Raw genomic sequence first — 19,668 nt, 5'->3', positions numbered from 1 at the left:
TTATAACAGGGTTAGGGCCAGGAAGGAGGGGTATGTGAGGTTTAGTGGGTGCTATGTAAGGTATAAGAAGGGGGGTAGGGGCTTTATGACTTTGATTCCTTCTCCAAATTTCTTCCACTTGTATCCTAGCAAGCCCAAAATCAGCAATAGGGTTGACTTGAACATAGTCACCACTATTCGCAGCAAAGTTTTGAAAATCGTTCCGTTCTGGTCGGAACAACCGGAATTTTTCGTTCCGGAACAGTAATTGAAATTGTGCAATTATATATTCCGTATCGAGTTAAATTTCATTGGTTTTGGCTCGTTTCGGTACATTCCGGCCACATTTTGTAATTCTAGCTAGAATGAGGGTTTCGGTCCAAAATTGTATATAAGATGGTTTTTTTGTAAATATGTTGAATCCCATGGTATATTAGTAATTTAGCTATTTTTCTCATTTTTCACTATTTCTTTTCTGACTATCTCATTTCCCCTTACGAATTCATCAGAGTCTCAGCAAGAAAAAATGGAAAACCCTTCACCGATCACCATTGTCCACACTTCGACGACGCCACCTCCACAGTGTTGCAAGTCACAACTCCATCATGTTGTAGCTCCATCAAGTCGCAGCTCATGTTGCTCCGTCCTCTACGTGAAGATTTCATTCCAAATCCAAAACTCGTATAGGTATATGCTTTATAGTTCTACAACCCCATCAAATACTTTAAGAGAATCCAATCCAACTAACAATCCATAATGGATCAAAGTCAAACAATTATTAAAATATATGGAAAGTGGTTCCCAAATGTGATGTAATGGGTGGGCACGAATGATTGAGTAGTGGGTTGGGGAAATATGTTTGGGAAAATAAAGATCTTGGAAATATGTTGGTGTTGGGATTTGGGAAAGCACTTGCTGGTTTTCATGGTGGTCCTCACAATTGATTGCTCTGAAGTTCTAAACTCCACTAGGAGCTGTCTAAATGCTTTTTAATGTACCCTTGATCGATTTAGAATTTTAGACGCTTGAAATGTTGCCTCGTAGTTAAAATTAATTGTTGTTCGGAAAAATATACTCATATTTTTTATGGTATTTGATTATGATTCACCTGAATACTCAAAATCTAGGAAAATCAATAATATCAAAAGTCAATTTCGAAAACTTAGTATACCTTAAAATTTTAAGCACAGAAAAGATAAAAGATATATTCATTGTTGGTTCTTGACTTTATCCTTTTTTTTTTTATCATTATGTAGGAGTATATAAATGTTTAATTGTCAATCAAATAGTGCTACATCTAAGGCATTTATTCCTGCTAGATTAAAGGATCTAGCATGGGCTCATGCACACGTAGTGCCAGGGGCAAGAATAGTACTCAATGTGTCTATTGTAGCAAAACAATTAGAGGTGGTAGAGTCACAAGGTTGAAGTATCATCTAGGTGGGATTTTAGGTGATGTAGAAGCATATAAAAAGATCATTGATGATATAAAATGGCAAATGAAAGAGTTGGTCAATGAAATGGAAAAAAAAAAAAAAACAAAGAGAATAAAAGAAAAATAAACTTAGATATTGGAAGCCCTGTAGATTTATCATATGATGATGTTGATGTTAATGTTGATGATGATGATGATGATGATGATGAGGTTCACATTCATGGTTCAAAAAGGAAGGGGAAGGAGAAAGTAGGTGAAAAGTCATGGACAACATTTAATAGATTTTTCGCTCCAAGAATAACTCATAGGTCTCAACCTTTTATTAAGAGTGTTATGTGTTCAAAGAAGATGATTGACAAAACAAAGATGACTATAGCAAATTGGTGGTATGATGCTAATTTACATTTCAATGCATCTCAATCCAAATTTTATTAACCAGCTAGAGATGCCATAGTTGCCATTGGGCTAGGATTCAATAGCCATTCTTTACATGAGTTGAGAGGAAATCTGTTGAAAAATTATGTGACTGAGATTCAGAATTATCTCTTAGATATTAAAACATGTTGGAGGGAGAGTGGTTGTTCACTACTGACAGATGGTTGGACAAACCAGAGGCAACAACCAATAATTAACTTTATAGTTTATTGTCAAAAGCTACAATATTTTTTAAGTATATTGATACATCGAGCTTTAGAAAAGATTATGAGACATTATTTAACATTTTTTATGAAGTTGTTCAAGAAGTTGGGGTTGAAAATATTGTGTAGTTCATAACGGACAATGATGTAAGTTATAAGACTGCAGAAAAAAAGTTACAATAGAAGTATGACTCTTTCTTTTGGTCCCCTTGTGCAACTCATTGTCTAGATTTGATGTTAGAGAATTTTTTTGATCCCAGGCATTTTCCTATTATTGATAAAACTATAAAGAATGCAAGAAAGGTACTAAAATTCATTAATAAACATATTTGGGTTTTGGTTTTGATGAGAAAATATTTCATCAAAGGTCATGATTTATGTTGCCCTGCAGTCACAAGGTTTTCTACAAATTTTTTAAGTATCCAATGCTTACTTTTGTTTAAGAAAGAGTTTAGACAAATGTTTACTTGTGATAAGTGGGTTGTATCAAGTTATTATAAAAGCAACATATGGAATGAGATAACCAAGATTGTTTTAGAAGATAGAGCGTTTTGGACTTAATGTCAGTTTATTGTAAAAATCAGCGAACCTTTGGTTTGAGTACTACGACTTGTTGATGGGGAAGAGAAGCCTAAAATGAGATACTTGTATTATGCAATGGACAAAGCCAAAGAGAATATAAAAGCAAGATTGAAGAACAAAGTTACTGCATATATACCATTCATCAAGATCATTGATGCTATGTGGGATAAACAGCTTCATAGTCCATTACATATGGCAAGTTATTTTCTTAACCCTGAAATTCACCTTAACCCTTGCTTTAAAAATAAAAATAATGTTTTAAGAGGGTTTATGAATTGCATTATAAAGTTGGAACTTGATTTTGATAAGCAAAACGAGATCATTCAAGAACTTGAATTGTATAAGACTGCAAATGGTGATTTTGGACAATCTTTAGCAATTCGTCAATGTGAAAAAATTAGTCTAGGTAACCTCAATATCCTTTGTTAAATATTGTGAATATATATTTTTATTTTTTATTTAGTTTAAGTAATAATTTATAATTGTATTTTTGCTATAGTTGCATGGTGGACTAATTTTGAAAATGAGGTTCCAACTCTTCAAAAGTTTGTTGTTCGCATACTAAGTCAATGTTGTAGTGCAACAAGCTGTGAAAGAAATTGGAGCAGATTTGAGTTTATTCATTCGAAGAAGAGGAATAAATTAGAGCATAAACATTTGAATGATTTAGTATTTATTCATATAACTTGAAATTGTAAGAGAAGTAAAATTTTTGAAAAATAATGTTTTTTACTGTTGAAAAATATGTAACATTTTCACTAACATGTGACTTTTATTTTGGTAGAAACGTAAAAAGAGGAAGAGATGCTCTGGATCTAATCAATCTTAAAAATATTGACTTGATAGAGGAATGGGTAGGTGAAGAATTGAGCTTATTGATGGCGTAAAATTGGGAAGCATTGAGGAGCGATTACCCTCACTAAATTTGGAAGATAGTGATAATATTGGTCTTGATGTTGATGATGATGGTGGTGACATTCAATAAAATATTTTGAGTAGCATTTCGAATGTTGATTCTTATTGTCTTATTAATGAAGATGAATGATTATTTCTTTTAACAACTGGATTGAGAACTTATGATATTTTATTGAGTTTTATAAATATGTGTGTTTAAGACTTTAAGACTTGTATTGACTATTGAGAAGTATTATTAAGTTTATCAGGTATGTATGCTTTTAAGATTTGTATTGATTTTATTTTGGAATAGAGTTATTATACTAGCAGTTATATAACGTGCAAATCACGTTTGCCTATTTGTCTAATTAAAAATGATGTGTCCAAAAAAAGAATATGATGTGTAAAAATAATATAATTTTTAAAAAAAATTAATTAGTTAATAATTTAATGTACAGGAGCAGGAAAATAAGTTTCAACAAGCATAATAATGATAACAAAATGTTACAGTAATATGAGTAATATGAAAATTAAAAGATTTTGGATATTTTAATAATAGTTTTCTTAGCAAAATATATAAATTGTGTAGAATTCAACCACAATACTCAATGACCCAAGGAGCACTGAAAATATATATAATCTTTTATTTCTATATTGCTTTCACATTTTTTCATCATTAAAGTAAGTTTTTTCTATTTTGAAAACTCCAAAAATATTATAATAGTAAAAAATCATTTTATCTAAATAATTTTAGTTAATTAAGAATATTATGAGATTTAAATTATATTAAAAACTCTAATTATTTATATGATTTTACTCTCTTAAAAATATTTAACAAAACTCTATCATTTATTTGACTGTTTAGCACAGTTTATTACTGTTTACGAGCACTGTTCATTACTGTAGCACATACTGTAGCACTGTTCAGCACTGTTGATTATTGTAGCATGTTCATATTGTTCACACTATTCATTACTGTAGCATTGTGCACTGTTCATTACTGTTCACGTCGTTTATAGCCACTTTAAAGTTAAAAGAGATATATAATTTATTCATATAACGTCTATTCCGAAACGGTACACCGAAATGTACTGGTACCGAAATATTTCATTCCAGTGCTTTAACTGGAACGGTCACTGGAACGAAATTCAAAACTTTGATTTGCAAATCATCAAATAGCCCACTCAAAAAATTACTAATGCGGAATTCCTTAATAAGACTTGTAATCTTGTTAGATAATATCTCAAAGTTGATATGATAATCCTCCACACTACTGGTTTGCTGTAATTTGGTAAAAGCCTCCACAGGGTCGATGACCCAAAATGAACTCTCAGTGCAATCACAAACTCCTCCCAACTAGCTACTGGGCTTGATTTCATTAACCAACTATGCCAAGACAACACATTTCCCTCTATATGAAAAGATGCAATTTGCAACTTTCTATTGTTTGACAATATGAAAAGAATTGTAGTACCTTCAGAATCCAGTCAGTAGGGTTTATTCCAACAAAATGGGAAAAGCCCAGGTAAAGAGTACAAGCTTGGATTTCACCTTCGCTCTCAACCAATGGATTGACACTCAACTTCAGATTGTCCTCTATTGATAAGCCTTCTCCCAAGAGAGTTTTGAAAGAGAGTTGGCCAAATTCTCATAACTAGCAGCTAAATTGCTAATTTGATGAAGAGCCGTCTACATCAAGGCCCTCTGCTTCCTCTGCTCCTCCTTCAATGAATATGTCTCCCCTCTTAAAATGGCTACTACTTCCACCAACTAAGCATTGCGGGTACCTTCAAGCTTCAGCCATGTCGCAGGAATGCGACTCTGTGACCACCTCATTATGGACTTAATAATAAAAAGACAGAAAATGTACTAACAATTCAAGGAGTCAAAATCCCCCAACACAATTCAAGTTTCTGGGCAAAATGTTATAAATTCATTCCATGCATTAGTACATTAAATAGAGACATAAAATAACTTCTAAGCTAAACAAACAGAAAGCATGAACTAAATGGACTAACAAGTGCCCCTTAACTAGACCCACGTGCCTCAGTGGTCCAAGACCTGTTCAACTGATAACTACAACCCAAAATGATAACGGCTAAATATATAAACTAAAATAAACGATATTACCCTAAACAAACTGATAAATTCCAATAAATACATAGCCCTAGTAAATAACTCTCAAGACCATGCCCTAGGCATATTGCACAAACCACGAGATTTCCAAATCCAACAACCACCATACAAACCCCAACCTTAACACCTCACAAAATCAATGCACCAAATCACTTAAAACCAAAATCAATCCAAAAATAGTTTGCATGGGGCATTGATGCATCTATTTTAGAGCATGCTGAAATTAGCTTAAGACATTTCTTACCTTTGATCAATGATTATCGAGCCTTGCAGTTACGGAGACTGAGAAAAAGCACACAAGAACTAGCCACAAGAGAATGGTGAAAGAGAGAGAGAGAACAAGACACAACTACAAAGAGGGAGAGAGACATACTAGAAGCCTGAAAATTCTTAATGTGAATTGAGAAATCGACGAGAATCAAAACTGAAAGTATGTAATGGGATATGTATGGGGTAAATAAAAATGATGCGGTTTAACATATGGTTTGGATAATTTGGGTAACTAATCAGGTATCGGGTAATAACTCGACCGAATTCAATACATTTCAAAATAAAATCGTTTAGTTTCATTTTCAACCCGTTTTATATCAGGTCGATTATTTCAAGTTCGGTTGGTCACGCGATTTTATTGTGCACTCCTATCATTCATATAAGGTGTAGATAGGGATCTACATGCTATTAGTAAGTTGCTTAATCATGAACATTTGATCGTTTTTAGTATGGAATTAAAGATAATAAAACTATTTTTTTATTTTTAACCAATTATTTGATAGCATCTAAAGGACAATGAAACGATTAGAATTAAAAGGCTTATAAGAATACTCTCAAGTTAGGCCGTCGATATGTAGGGATGATTGGCGTGCATCTCCTACCCTTAATAGTGTACCAATAAAAATTTAAATCCATAATCTTTCATTTGCAAAAATGACGTTGCAATCTTAATTTAAATATATTCACTCTACGAATTAGATTAGTGTTTTTTTATTTAAGTAATGTTAAATAAAATTCTAAAATATATAAATTTAGCTCACTTTCTTTAAAAAATAATATGATCTATTATTAAAAAAATAAATTTTTAAAATTTTTTATTTTTTAAAAATAGTACTCTAGCTTCTAACTACGTAACTTTTTGTTTTCCTTCTTATTTTTAGTTGAGTTTTGTTAGGTACAAATGGTTTAACGCATCAAACAGAGTATCGATATTGACTTGCCTTTTTTTTTGAAAATAAAAATAAAAGAAAAAAATTTTGAAAGAAAAAGAAAACTATTTATCTTATAAAAATTAATTTTATTTTTAATTTATATTATTTTATTAAATAAATATCTTACATGTTAACGTTAATACGTAATTTGGTACACTAACTCGCTTTAAAAAAAAAAATTCCTTTTTAGCCCAACCACCCACGTCTGAATCGTGTTGTCTGGCCCAATACAACGGAATGATCAACGTAAAAAAAAAAAAAAAAAAAAAGTTAAGAAACCCTAGCGTGGTGGACTCTTTAAAAGGGGAGCCGTGCTCTCCAGCAGCACAGTCCAGCCTCCGCGCCCCAGATATGGAGCTCCGTACCGCAGACGCTCCGCTCCAAACCCTACCTACATCCTCCGCTCCAAACCCTCTATCCTTCTGAGACCGACCATTCTCCATCGCACTGGCCGGGGCCTCTACTACCGTACGTTCTCCATCCTTTACATTTCGGATTTCCGAAGAAACCCTAGGTTTTCATTTTTGTTCCGTTTCCTTTATTTATGGAGTGCGTTTGTGTTTGTTTTATTAACTAGCTTCACTGTGCGTTCCTACTTCGTTTCATTGTCTACTAATTTATTCTCGATTATTTATTTTTACCTTTTTGTTTGGCGCCCTTGTATTCTGTTTAAGTCCTTACATTGTGGCGTAGACTATACTATTAAAGCTTTCAATCTATATTGAAGCATTAACGTAGCTTTATCAACTGGCATTATATATTCACCATGCAAAGCTTGCTTTAGATTTTTTTTTCTCCTTTTTGAGAAGTAAAACTCAAGTTTTGTTGAATCATAGGAGTTATAGCCCCAGTACACAGGCATTATAATATGCTTGCTTGTATACATTCGAATCACTCATGATTCATTCGAATCACTCATGATTTCATTTGCTTTCGAAGGCTCAAGAGTTTCTTTTGCTGAGCTTTTAACCTAAAAGATAGATACCATTGTACAAGTTTTGAATTGGAGGTAAGAAACTGTAGAACGTACTTGAGACACGTTTTGGCGTCCTGGATAGAATCAAGACTATAACTTTTGAGGTTTTATGGTATTTGAATACAGAGTGTTTGATTGTATGAACATTTTATGAAGGTTGGTAACGTAGTTGACCTTGTGTGTTTATGTTTCATTCTGATATGTAAAGTGATGCCCACGAGGCTGATGGCATTGCTATTGTTGTAACTCTCTTGGATGCCGAATAGAAACAATTTTTTTAACCAAATTTCTATTACTTAGGGCGTGTTTTTTACTAAACCAATGCAAAGGGCAACAATGTCTGAAGCATCATCAAGTGGAGCAAATCAGTATGTTGATGAAGAGCGTGATGGTGTTAGAACCCTGGAAGATGTTCCGTCAACATAGAATAATACATTCATTGAAAATATGGCAGCAGAAGTGCATATAGACGTCTCTTCCAGAGATGAGCAAACACATTGGTTTGAGTTTTTTGATAATTTTCATAATAAGGTACCTTCAAATCTCAGAATTCCAGCTTTATTAGAGTTTTCTGTCAAACTGCAGATCGATTGTGATAAAACATTCTCTTTCTCGATATCTATTATTCATTTTAAATTAATAAATACATTTAATTCCTACTCGTGGTTTAACAGCTCAATTGCTTGCACATCACAAACTTTCTGCGTCCTGTATTTTATATGGTTCTAGATATTTCATTATATTATTCAAGGACATGCTTCATGGATGCACGATTCTGTGGTACAATTATTTTTTTGGGGCCTGATCAGTTTGTCTTCTAGTATAATGTTTTTAAGTTGGGAGAGTGGGTTGTGATTGAGTCAACCCAAGTGCTCTCAAAATGGATCAACTTGACTAGGCTGCAGAATCGGTCTCAATATAGTTTCATTGTGCATCATTCTTTAAATGAACTATTTTAGTAGACATTGGTGGTCTCATCTAAAAGAAGGGAATGCTTGGTTTCTAAATTGAAAAAATAATCGATTGTGTGCTTAAATGGATATTAATAATAATTCAGCATTTTCTAGTCTTTTCCAGGAAAGTATCTCTCTTATGTAACCAAATAAATATTTGAAGTTAAGTTAATGAGAAACAACCAATCAACCTTGTTCATATTTATGTGATGTTAACAACCCCTAGGGTTGGCTCAAGTGGTAGAGGCATTGGTCTTGGCGGTATGCTCCCTCCAAGGTCCAAGGTTTGAATTTCACTGGCTGCAAACAATCTGTAGGGGCCATTGGACTAGGGGATTTCCCCCTTGAATTATTCAAGATACACTTATGGGAAACTCCTTGCCAAGAGCTATGCACCCCGGAATTAGTCTGGACACTGTTCCCAGATACCCGGTGCCAATAAAAAAAATGTTTCTATGATGTTAACATTTACAATTAAACTCAGATCTTAATAAAGTGTTGTGGTGAGTCGGTGACTCCTTCACAGTGGTCTATGTTACATCTTTTTGTATTAAATGGTTGTAGGCTATGCAGGGTAGATTATCTTTTGACAATCTTTAATTAACAAGTATTTTTTATGTACTAATAATGTTCTTTTATATATATTTATTTATGGGGACATATTTACGTGACTTAGCAACTTTAAAATATATGTTATGTAAATGTATGTATATATTTCTTGAGGTACTTGATAGTATGATATATATATATATATAGAGAGAGAGAGAGAGAGAGAGAGAGAGAGAGAGAGAGAGAGCCAAAGTGGTTGGTGATTGTTCAGGTGTACATAATCTAGTAGCTATTCTCTTTTGTTGGATGATTTTATCATTTTTATGAACAATAATGATTATTATGTTCCTACACATTTACGTATATGTTAATTTTGCATTGGTAACACTGTATTCCTTTTCTTATATTTTATTATTCTTAACAAATACATTCATGAAACTTTATCTTTCAACAATCTTTTTACATGAGTTTTAGAGAAAGAGGGTGGTGCTATGATGATGCTTTCAGTGGTTGACAGTGTTCGTGGAATACTGTATGAAACGTCGACAACAATGTCGATCCTGAGCGGTTACCTGAGCACCTCATCTATTAGTAGTTTAAAAATAAATTGTTACCTCTCAGTTTTTGCTCTTTTCCTTCTCCCTTGTTCTGTATATTTCATCATCCCATCATTTTGTTCCTTGTCCACCTGGCTTTATACTTTTTAATGGTTTTTTATTTACTTATATGTAAAAGTTGAGTATATGTAATTGGGACTTCAATTTGATTATTTACTTCTCTGTCCTGATAGACCAACTTTTGATATTTCTTTAAAAAAAAAATTTTTACTTCACAGCTTATGATTATAACAGGAATTAGTTGCTATGATGATGGACAAAACATTATGAAGCTTTCTATTATAGTTGGTTGATGAATGTCAATCCTGAGCGGTTACCTGAGCAACATGTGATTCTTTGGAAAAAAAAAAAAGCTTCCCCTCCATTAATTTATCTGTTTTTCCCCCTTTATATTTGGACTTCTATGACCTTTTGTTGGCGCTCAAACTTATCTTAATGTTCAATCCCTCTGCATGCTACAAATGTGCATGTGTTTTTTATTATGTATCTTATTCATTATGTATTTATTTAAAAAGTTTTGTAGATCTCCCCAAGATCATGGCCTGCTCATAATGACAGTGACTTATTTTCATACTTCTTTCAATCTCATTTTATGTTTAGACTTTTTCAATCAGTATGTGATTCTAATTTAAACATTATATTTAAAATTTCTTCCTCCCAGCCCCTCCGTTTTCCCTGTGGGTGTAGGGGGTTTGAGTCTCTTTCCTGACATACCGTATGGCTATGTAACTGCTTCTAGTAACTTTTGTTTTTATTTTCTCTCTCTCTCTCTCTCTCTCTCTCTCTCTCTGGTCTGGAAATCTTGCAGGGTAATGTTGTGCCATTTTGATTATGTATGCCTAACCCTCCACTACTCATATCATTAAGGGAGTGTTTGTTTGATTAGGTGAGCATTTGGTCCACAACATGCAATTATTGACTCCCTTCTGTGGGTAAAATGTAAATTTAAGAAATTATTCTTAGTTTGTGACAGAGATTATCAGCTCCCACCACACACAAAAAAAGAAACTAAACAACATTGCTAATCTTTGTGGCTGGTTGCTCTGGTATTTTCCTACTTTGGAGAAAACCAAGTACATTCATATGTTGTAATATACATAAAAATGACCAGAGTTTTTTTGCTTAAATTGCACATATAATGTGCCAAATGTTTCTTCACAAAAAAATAAAGGCATGTAATGGGTCAATGTTAATACTAGCACACAAATTACAGCTCTGCTTAGCTGAGTGGTTTTCTAATTTAATTACCATATATGATAGTCATTTGGTCTTTGTTATATTGATGCATTGGTTAGTAACATGCAGTTTGACTCAGACAATGCATATACTATTCTTTTATATGGTGGCAGTGCCTTGTTGCCCCATGGTTAGCATCAACTGTTGTCAGCTCCATTGATTCAATTCCACTGGTGTATTTTGTATGTTATTTGTGTTAGATCTGTTGTTCCTTGGAATTATAAACAAGGTATTCCTTGTAATCTGATAAATTGATAGTGTCAAATGTAATGAAATCAGTTTCCCCCAAGTTGATGGAAGTTGTGGGTCTCGGCTGCACATTCTGGTTCAGATATCGCTATCTGATCTGTGAGGTATCTACTGATTGAATTAATTGCCTGCTTATGAAGCGGCATGCTAATAAATTCATCTTGCTGAAAAATGGGGAAGAGTTGGTTTGCTAAAATTGAAGAGCTTGAGCGAGAGATTCTTGCTCCAAATGGTGATTGGCATGGAGTCATTGATTGCTTTGTTTAGGTATAAGTAGGGAGTAATCGATAATTATTAGTTAAGGCGATATGTTTGTTACTTTTTTTCTTTTTCCACTGAAGATATGTAGATAACGAGTATAAATTTGTTTAGTTCTTTTTTACCTGCATTGAGTTAGGTGTGTTCACTTGGTTGAACGGGGAGGGACAAGTGTTCGGGTAAAAATTAAAATACACACGATTTCTTGTGTGATCATGGTAAAGGGTTCTGAGGGTAAGCATTCATTGGGCATATACTAGACCGCCCGGAATGTGGAATTGCTGGAGATATCCGGATGTCTTTATTGTTATGCAATCTTTGATCTCAAACCCAGAATTATCTGGACAAGGATTTAAGTGAAGTGGACATATAATTTAATTAGCGTAACCAATGAGTGTTTTGGTCATTTTGTCAGTTATTAAGGAGAGTAAATTTTGATTATATTCATCTTTCCAACTACATACCTTTAAATTAAATTAAGTTAATGTCGCCTCATTTTTCCTTTCCTTACTAAATACCGACCCATCACCTGACTAGGAGACTAGAAATTATTATGAGAACTCAATTACATACTGATGGTGTTGACTATATTACAGAAGTTAATATTTATTTGATTGAGATCTGTTAGAAAATTATTACCTATCTTCTAGTTCAACGATATCCTGAGTATATACTTTCAAATGGAAGAATTGTACTCGTAGTATGAAAACGTCTTTGTGATTAGTGTTCATAGGAATTAGTCTGTTCTCGAATTCTTTGTGATTTGATGTATCTGAGGAACTAAACTAATTAAATTACCACGACTTAAAGTCTCTTCAAGGAAAGAAAAAGGTGGGCAAAACAAATTATTTCTGACTGGACATTCCAGAACAAGATAATGCATGTACCAATAGACTTGTGTCATCAGAGAAGAATATGTTCAGCAACTTTCGTGGAAAGTTCCAATCTAGTTTCACCCATATTCACTGAATGCATATATTCATTGGGTCCCACCCACAGGAGTTGTCCACGTGGATGGTGGAAATTCAGTCTCAGAGCCTCATAATCAAAGGAGAGCCTATCACGGAGCAAGCAATTTGCTCCATCATCTACTGCGGTGGCTGCTCAAGCTCTCAACCATAGGACAATACAAGATAGGAATTATGCTTTTCTTCAGACGAGTAATGCATGGACGAGCTTTTCTGGGGTCCCCCCAAACAGTCTCCAAAATTATAGCATCCGTGAACGATCTGACTCAGCCAAGAGAGCATTTTGGCAAGTGATATTTACATGTTGCATTCCACCAGCAAAATATATATAAATACAACTTGGATTGCACCCCACGCCCAACGCAATGTTCCCAAACGTGCTGGATTTGTGTTTGTCCATATGCCAAGAAATGAAAATTTTCATGCTAACATTGGCTACTTCTCATTAGAAAATAGAAATACCAAGTTTTCTATTAATTTCTCAAATACATGCAATCCTCTTGTCCCACAAATAATTCATGAATTATGTAAGATACTAAGGTGGCACCGATCGAATTTGCAAATAGAGTTTCAAAGTGCTCGATCTTATTCTACAAGTTAATTATTAATACTCAATTTTCAAGAAAAGAGTTATACGTATATCAGTATTATAATAATTCATATCAATTTAAATGGCTGACAATAATTCATGAAATCATCTCATCATTACAACTTTCTCAAATTTTTACATAAAATATAATAAACAATTCAATTTTTTGTTCTCACTATCTAAATGAGCCCTAAAGCATAGACAACCCTTCATTTCTTTCAATAATGTATGGTCCCAGAGTGGACATAATTATGTATAATGTAGAAAGCAACTTTGGACCATATCGACTGTCTCCACTAGAAATATTAATTGAGGTGGTTAGTGGTTACAATCTGTCCCTCAATTCTGTTCAATCATAATCCATAAGGCGCTTTCTACTTCACTTTTTTAGCTCAGGCCACATTACACAACCTTACAGTGGATTCATATTTTCTAATTTTCCTAAGATACTTTAGAGATGGGATTTGTCTTAATACCGATCATTATTAGTTTTGAATTCAATGTCCTAAATATTATTAACATTTAAGACATTGAGTTGAAAATAATTCTTAAGATTTAGATAAATGATCACATTTGATTCGGTCAATTACAAAACCGCGTTCTTCTTGCATATCATTCATTGTTCAACATTTATGACCTCCCCCCTGTTGCTTTGCTACAACTAAAACAAGTTGGACATCACTTTTGCCACATCACATTACTCTTTGTTTATTTTCATATTTTAGTCTTAGTTTAAAATATTATTTTTTAATATTATTATTATTTAAAAATTTTAAAAATTTTGAATTAAAATTTAAATTATTTATTATATTTTATATAAAAATTTAAAAAAATTATAATAATCAGATGAGAAATCTTATCTTATCTTTACCTCCAAACCTGCCATTTACAGATTAACTCAGATCAAACAATTTCCATCAATTAATCTTCCCGGCATAGAGGATCGTCTAGGATGCAAGTTTCTCGGTATTTTCCCTTTCAAAATTAATATCACAAATGAAGCCATCACTTAATTTGTAATCAAATTGAACTTGTCATCACCTTAAGCAAGCAGTTCTACATCTACTCCGACGAGAAACATTCCGTGAAGGAAAATAAAATCGCTTATTAAATTATATAAAAATACCAATTTGTCGATACATAGCTGTTTTTGGGTACTCGAAATCTCAAGGAACAGAAAATTAAAAATCAAGTTTATTCTAAAAATCTTCGTCGTCATCATAAGATATCATATTCATGGGATCATCAGAAATCCTTGAGCAGTTTGCGAACCTGCTCGAGCGTCACGAACAGCACGACAGTGAAAGGTCCCTGTCTCGAAATGGTTGGCACGAACCCCTTGTACAGAGCCATTGGGCCCTCGGCTCGCACCGTCTTCAACGCGCAATCCAGAGGACCCGAGTACGGAGGCTCCGCTCCTGGCTCCACCTTCATGTTCATCACCCTCGTCTTGATCACGTCCACCGGATTAGACGCCACCGCCGCCACGAACCCCGCTGCGAAGCTGGCCGTCACGTGGGTTCCTAGCCCGTCCTTCATCACTCTCTTCTCCAATATCATCTCCTTGATCTGGTCGTACGATGCCAGCTGCGAGGCGGTCACCAGCATCGCGCGGTTTATCGTCAGGGACGAGCCGCGCCACAGGCTGGGGATCCCTTCCTGGCGGGCCATGCGGGTTATGGCGTCGACCACGCTCGTGTAGTTGCGGCGCTGAGCCGGGGGTAGCCGCCCGTCGGCTTGCATGCGGACCATGGCCACGTCGGCCGGGTTGCCCACCGCAGCACCGACCGCGCCGGCTATCAGCCCCGCCCCTATCTTGCTTCCGAGAGGCAGGTTTCCGGATTTGGGGTCGGCCCACTTCTTTTTCAGGATGTCGTAGAGGCCCATTCGAGTCGTCGAGTAGAGACTCTGTCGGAGGACGGTCGCTGAGACGCCCGAGAACAACGCACCGACACCTTCCTGTTGGACGATGCGGGCACCAACTGATATAAGACCCGCACGCGCCGCCGGGGGAGGCGGGAGAGGCACGTTGATCGATCCCGGAGCAGAGAGCGAGGTGGTGTGGAAGGCGAGAGCCGGGCGGAGATTTTTTACCGCAGCATTCGCGGTCGGTTTTGAGGCGTTGGCTTCACCTTGGAGCTGCATTCGGACCTTGAGCAGGTCCAGAGGGTGGGTGCTACAGCCTGCAACAATTGAAGCTATGCCTCCTTCAACAAAACCTTTCAGACCCATGATTTGGAAACTAAAAAAAAATTTCTATTTTTTCCCCGAGAAACAAATACGAAGAATAGAATAAAAGGGGAATTAATTTCAGAGTGTGAAAAACTTGAGAAATGGGAATAAAGAGATTTGAACTAATGAAAATTGCAACACCAGTTGGAGTTGGGGTTCATATCACTGGACACAAGGAGCTGGGAATGGAGGCCGAAGGCTATGGTGGAAGAGTGAGGAACGCTGGGCCTCTGAGACATATGCTATCAGAGAAAAGGGTTTGTTTGGTTGAGAAAACGGAAAGGAATGAATCGATTGTTTGAGGAAGACATGGTGGACAATGACAATTTATAGGAAGGAATTAAAGTGGTGGTTGGTTCGGGGAAAGGTGATGGAAATGAGGTTCTTACGCGAACTCCTCCGTGAGAACACTAGAAACAGGAACAAGTCTCTTGTTATAATTACGCGGTCGTGGGGTCCTTCCTACGACTTTTCTTTTGACCTTTTTTTTCTTTTCTTTTTTTATTAGTTACTTTTTTGCTCTTTATGTGTTCAACGAGCAGTGCTATTTGAAAAGTTTACATTAATTAAAATGTAATTTATAAGATTTTAAAATTTATTTTAAATTAAATTTTGCTTTTCAAATATAATTATTCTTATTTAACATACGGAAAGATTTTATATGTTCTAATGAGAATTGATTTTTACTGCCTCAGTTATTAAATAATCCAAATAGAGAGATTGATAATATGTAAGACTTATTATATTTGAAAGTGCAACGTTAAATGCTATAAGATTTATTATATTTGAATAATCCAATTAAGTCTTATTTACATAAATAGTTTTAACTACGTGACATGCTATAATACTGAAAATAACATATCATTTTGTTAAAATATTTAATAATTTTTCGATAGATCAATACTAGATAAAATTATAAATTATACAAATATCGTGTATTATTTTAAAAAATAATATAATTCAGTATTAAATCTAATTCTAGAGCTTTTTAGGCTTGACTTTGAAGTCGGCAAAGTTGGCCTGGGCTTGCCACGAGCCAATCTAACTATGTTTTGCCTGGTCCAACTAATTTGGAGGCGTTTCACTGTCTCTATGCAATTGGCGTCACTTACATGTGTACAATAAACTATTAAGATCAACTCTTCTTCTGATTGACTGTTCCATTTTTTATTGTTAAAATTATTTTTAATTTCCTATTAATTGGTGATGCCAAGTTTGTAACAAAATAATATTAATTTTAATTTTAATAAATAATGAAATTATAATCTACAATTAGTCCTAGCAATTGGATGGGCCCGGATCAAATTGATTTTAATTCATGTAATTTAGGTGCTTCACAATTTTTTTTTTTTAATTGAAAATATTAATTTTGATTTTTTTTATTATCATTTTTTTTAAATCAAATGACTGACATAAAAGTAAAAAAATAATAATTATTTTTCAATCATTTGATGTTTCATTGTTTCATAAATATATATATATATATAATGGTGATATTTAAAAACATGATGAGTTATATTTTGTTTTAATATTGGTTATAGAAAAATGATACTTGCAGTCGTGAGTGTGTAAGCGTCGTGCAGTTTTTTTAAAAAAAGTGAATAAATATGGGACCCACATGAAAAGAAATTAATTTTTTAATAGTGGATCTCATTTTTTTTAAAAGCGATTGTACGGCGTTTGTACATTTCACGACTGTATGTAGCATTACTCTTAGTTATAACATTTATTGTTTATATTTGTTATTCCTACAAGGATAATGATTGGTTTACTACTTTCCTATTACTCTTTTACTACTCTATAGTATATTTGAATTTTTATTATTTTTAAAATTGTTTTTAACATTCTTAATTATTAAGAAAAAATTTTAAAAAAATAATTTTATTAATAATCACTTCTATAATTATTAAATAAATAAAATAAATAGTAAATGAGTAGTAGGAATTAGAATAGCTATCATTGTTCTTCATCCAAACTAACAAAACAAAGAAATGATAGCAATTGGGGTGTCATTTCAGCGTTTCACGTAGCTTTATATATAGATAGATATTGTGGATAGGTCTTTTCAAAAAGGTCATAAACTTGTTTGTGGATGAATACATAAGAAACAACTCAAAACAGCTGCTCATATATTTCACGTGAGGGCCGAAATATATATGTTCCTCATCAAATTCGATCTTGAGATATTTATGTCACGTACAAAACGTTGGCAAACAAATTTGCTGATAAGGAATATGAATGGATATATGGAACAGAACCAAATTATGGCACTACACTCAGACCACTTGATCACTAACTAAAATTAAGAAATTTACCAACTGTCTAGTACACAAAAAATATCATAATATTATCTAATCTTAGGTCTAAATTGTATAGTTCAACTTTGCTTAGACAAAGTTGTGTTGTCTCTCAGGTGGTCTGAGAGAGGTTTACAGTATGGATTAGATCATATCAGTCACAATTGTGTATGAGGAGCCATTAATGTTGTAGTTGGCTTGTAATGAATGTTTCAGATCAAAATTGTAATATCCGTTATTAATGAAAACAATTTACTTTTATAAAAAACTCATATGATTGCAACATGAGTTGTCGTGAATCGTAAATGATAGCTCAACTCGATAGGGCTTATCTCGTGAGAGACTCGAGCTGACAACATAAGTCTTACATATCACTTCCCTGAAGGATATCGCCGTTGGCATCTCCAATGTCGTGCTCAAGGAGAGCAATTCGTCTATGCTGTGCTCCTCAAACCCTATAAATATACTTACATGTATGTATTGCATCTATTTAGATTCATTCAGAAACTATTTTTTTTTTACTTAACCATATAAGAGATCTTACCACCGGATCACCTGAAGTTGTTTCTTTGTTTCACGTGAAGCTGTCATGGACATTGCAAGCGCTCACGAGAATTGTCTCAACACGACAGATTTTAGTTGATACAATAAACTATTTAAAATATTACAGATCAACGTGTGTGACCAATGATGACAATATTTAGGATTAAGAGTATAATTGCTAAAGAAATAAATAATATATATATATATATAATAGTGTATCTAGAGGTTTTATACGGACACTATTAAATACGATAAAATTTAGGTACCATATATATTCATCCATGTTTAAGATGATTAATTCAAGAAAAGTAATAGAATTAAAAAAGATAATTACAAAGAGATCAATCTCACGGGAATTGATATTCTACGTCATATATATTTTAAAATGATAAAAATAAGTCTGCAAATCTAATATACGGAATAAAATCACATCAATGTTTACAAAATAATTTATTTTATTATATAAATTAATTTATTAGAAAAATGTAATTTATTATTTTTATTTTTTTATTTAAATATACATATATTGACATATAAATATATATTTTTAAATAAAAAAATAAAAATTATAAATCACGTATTAATATATAATATAGAAATAAAAAGTATCATTTCTCATAATGCTAATTAATATCATGACATGATAGCCAAAGCGTTGAATAATTCAAAATGTGGTGGCAGAGTTCATAAAAAGGTCAAATATAAAATTAGTACTCGTGTTTTCTAGTTTTTACAATCGAGATCAATTTAAGAATAAGTTTGAATTAAAAGAAGAAAAAATAGTAATTAAATGGGGGAAAGCGTCCTATCGTGGGTACCAAACGCCATTATTTGACTTGGGACACCAACTTGTGGGAAATCTCTGGATTTTTTTTTTCAAATTATTTTTTTAATTTTTTTAAAAAAATTAAAAAAGTTATAATATTATTAAAAAGTATTTTTTTAATTATTAAATAAAAAAATTAGAAAAAAAATTAAAAAAAAATCATTCGGACAAATCAAACTGGAGTCCCGCTCCCTAGCATTTTTCTAATTCAAAATGTGGTGGCAGAGTTCATAAAAAAGTCAAATACAAAATTAGTACTCGTGTTTTCTAGTTTTTACGATGAGATCATCTTTTTAAATTTTTACAATATTGATATTTAAAATTATAAAATTTCATAATTAAGTAATTCTATTAGTCTCGTGTTATTTATATTAGTCAATTCTTTATTAAAAAATTATCAAGAGAATTGTGGCATAGCATGATATTGTCACGCTTTGATCTTTAATTTTTACTCTTATATATTAAAATAATGTCTATAACATTTATGTGCTTGTTTGAAAATAAATCTC

At 33.3% G+C, this 19,668-nt stretch overlaps 1 protein-coding gene and 2 non-coding genes across 3 annotated transcripts; 2 read left to right on the top strand and 1 right to left on the bottom strand.

Moving 5' to 3' along the window:
- The first annotated feature begins 9,830 nt into the window (after nt 1-9,830).
- On the top strand, nt 9,831-9,924 carry LOC118349119. Its single transcript, XR_004802110.1, has one exon. It is a non-coding gene; the product is annotated as a small nucleolar RNA snoR128 (small nucleolar RNA).
- Nucleotides 9,925-10,202: 278 nt separating this feature from the next.
- On the top strand, nt 10,203-10,286 carry LOC118349120. Its single transcript, XR_004802111.1, has one exon. It is a non-coding gene; the product is annotated as a small nucleolar RNA snoR128 (small nucleolar RNA).
- Nucleotides 10,287-14,251: 3,965 nt separating this feature from the next.
- LOC108991263 (mitochondrial uncoupling protein 5-like) lies at nt 14,252-15,891 on the bottom strand. Its single transcript, XM_018965437.2, has one exon. The coding sequence runs from the start codon at nt 15,491-15,493 to the stop codon at nt 14,507-14,509; it is 987 nt and encodes a 328-aa protein (XP_018820982.1). The 5' UTR covers nt 15,494-15,891; the 3' UTR covers nt 14,252-14,506.
- Nucleotides 15,892-19,668: the final 3,777 nt, after the last annotated feature.

Source organism: Juglans regia, chromosome 7, assembly GCF_001411555.2.
Source record: "Juglans regia cultivar Chandler chromosome 7, Walnut 2.0, whole genome shotgun sequence".
NCBI classification, from domain to species: domain Eukaryota; kingdom Viridiplantae; phylum Streptophyta; class Magnoliopsida; order Fagales; family Juglandaceae; genus Juglans; species Juglans regia.
This window is presented reverse-complemented; position numbering and strand designations above follow the sequence as displayed.

Excerpts from the sequence above, each read along its gene's own strand:
- LOC108991263 (XM_018965437.2), bottom strand. The coding sequence starts at position 15,493 with ATGGGTCTGAAAGGTTTTGTTGAAGGAGGCATAGCTTCAATTGTTGCA.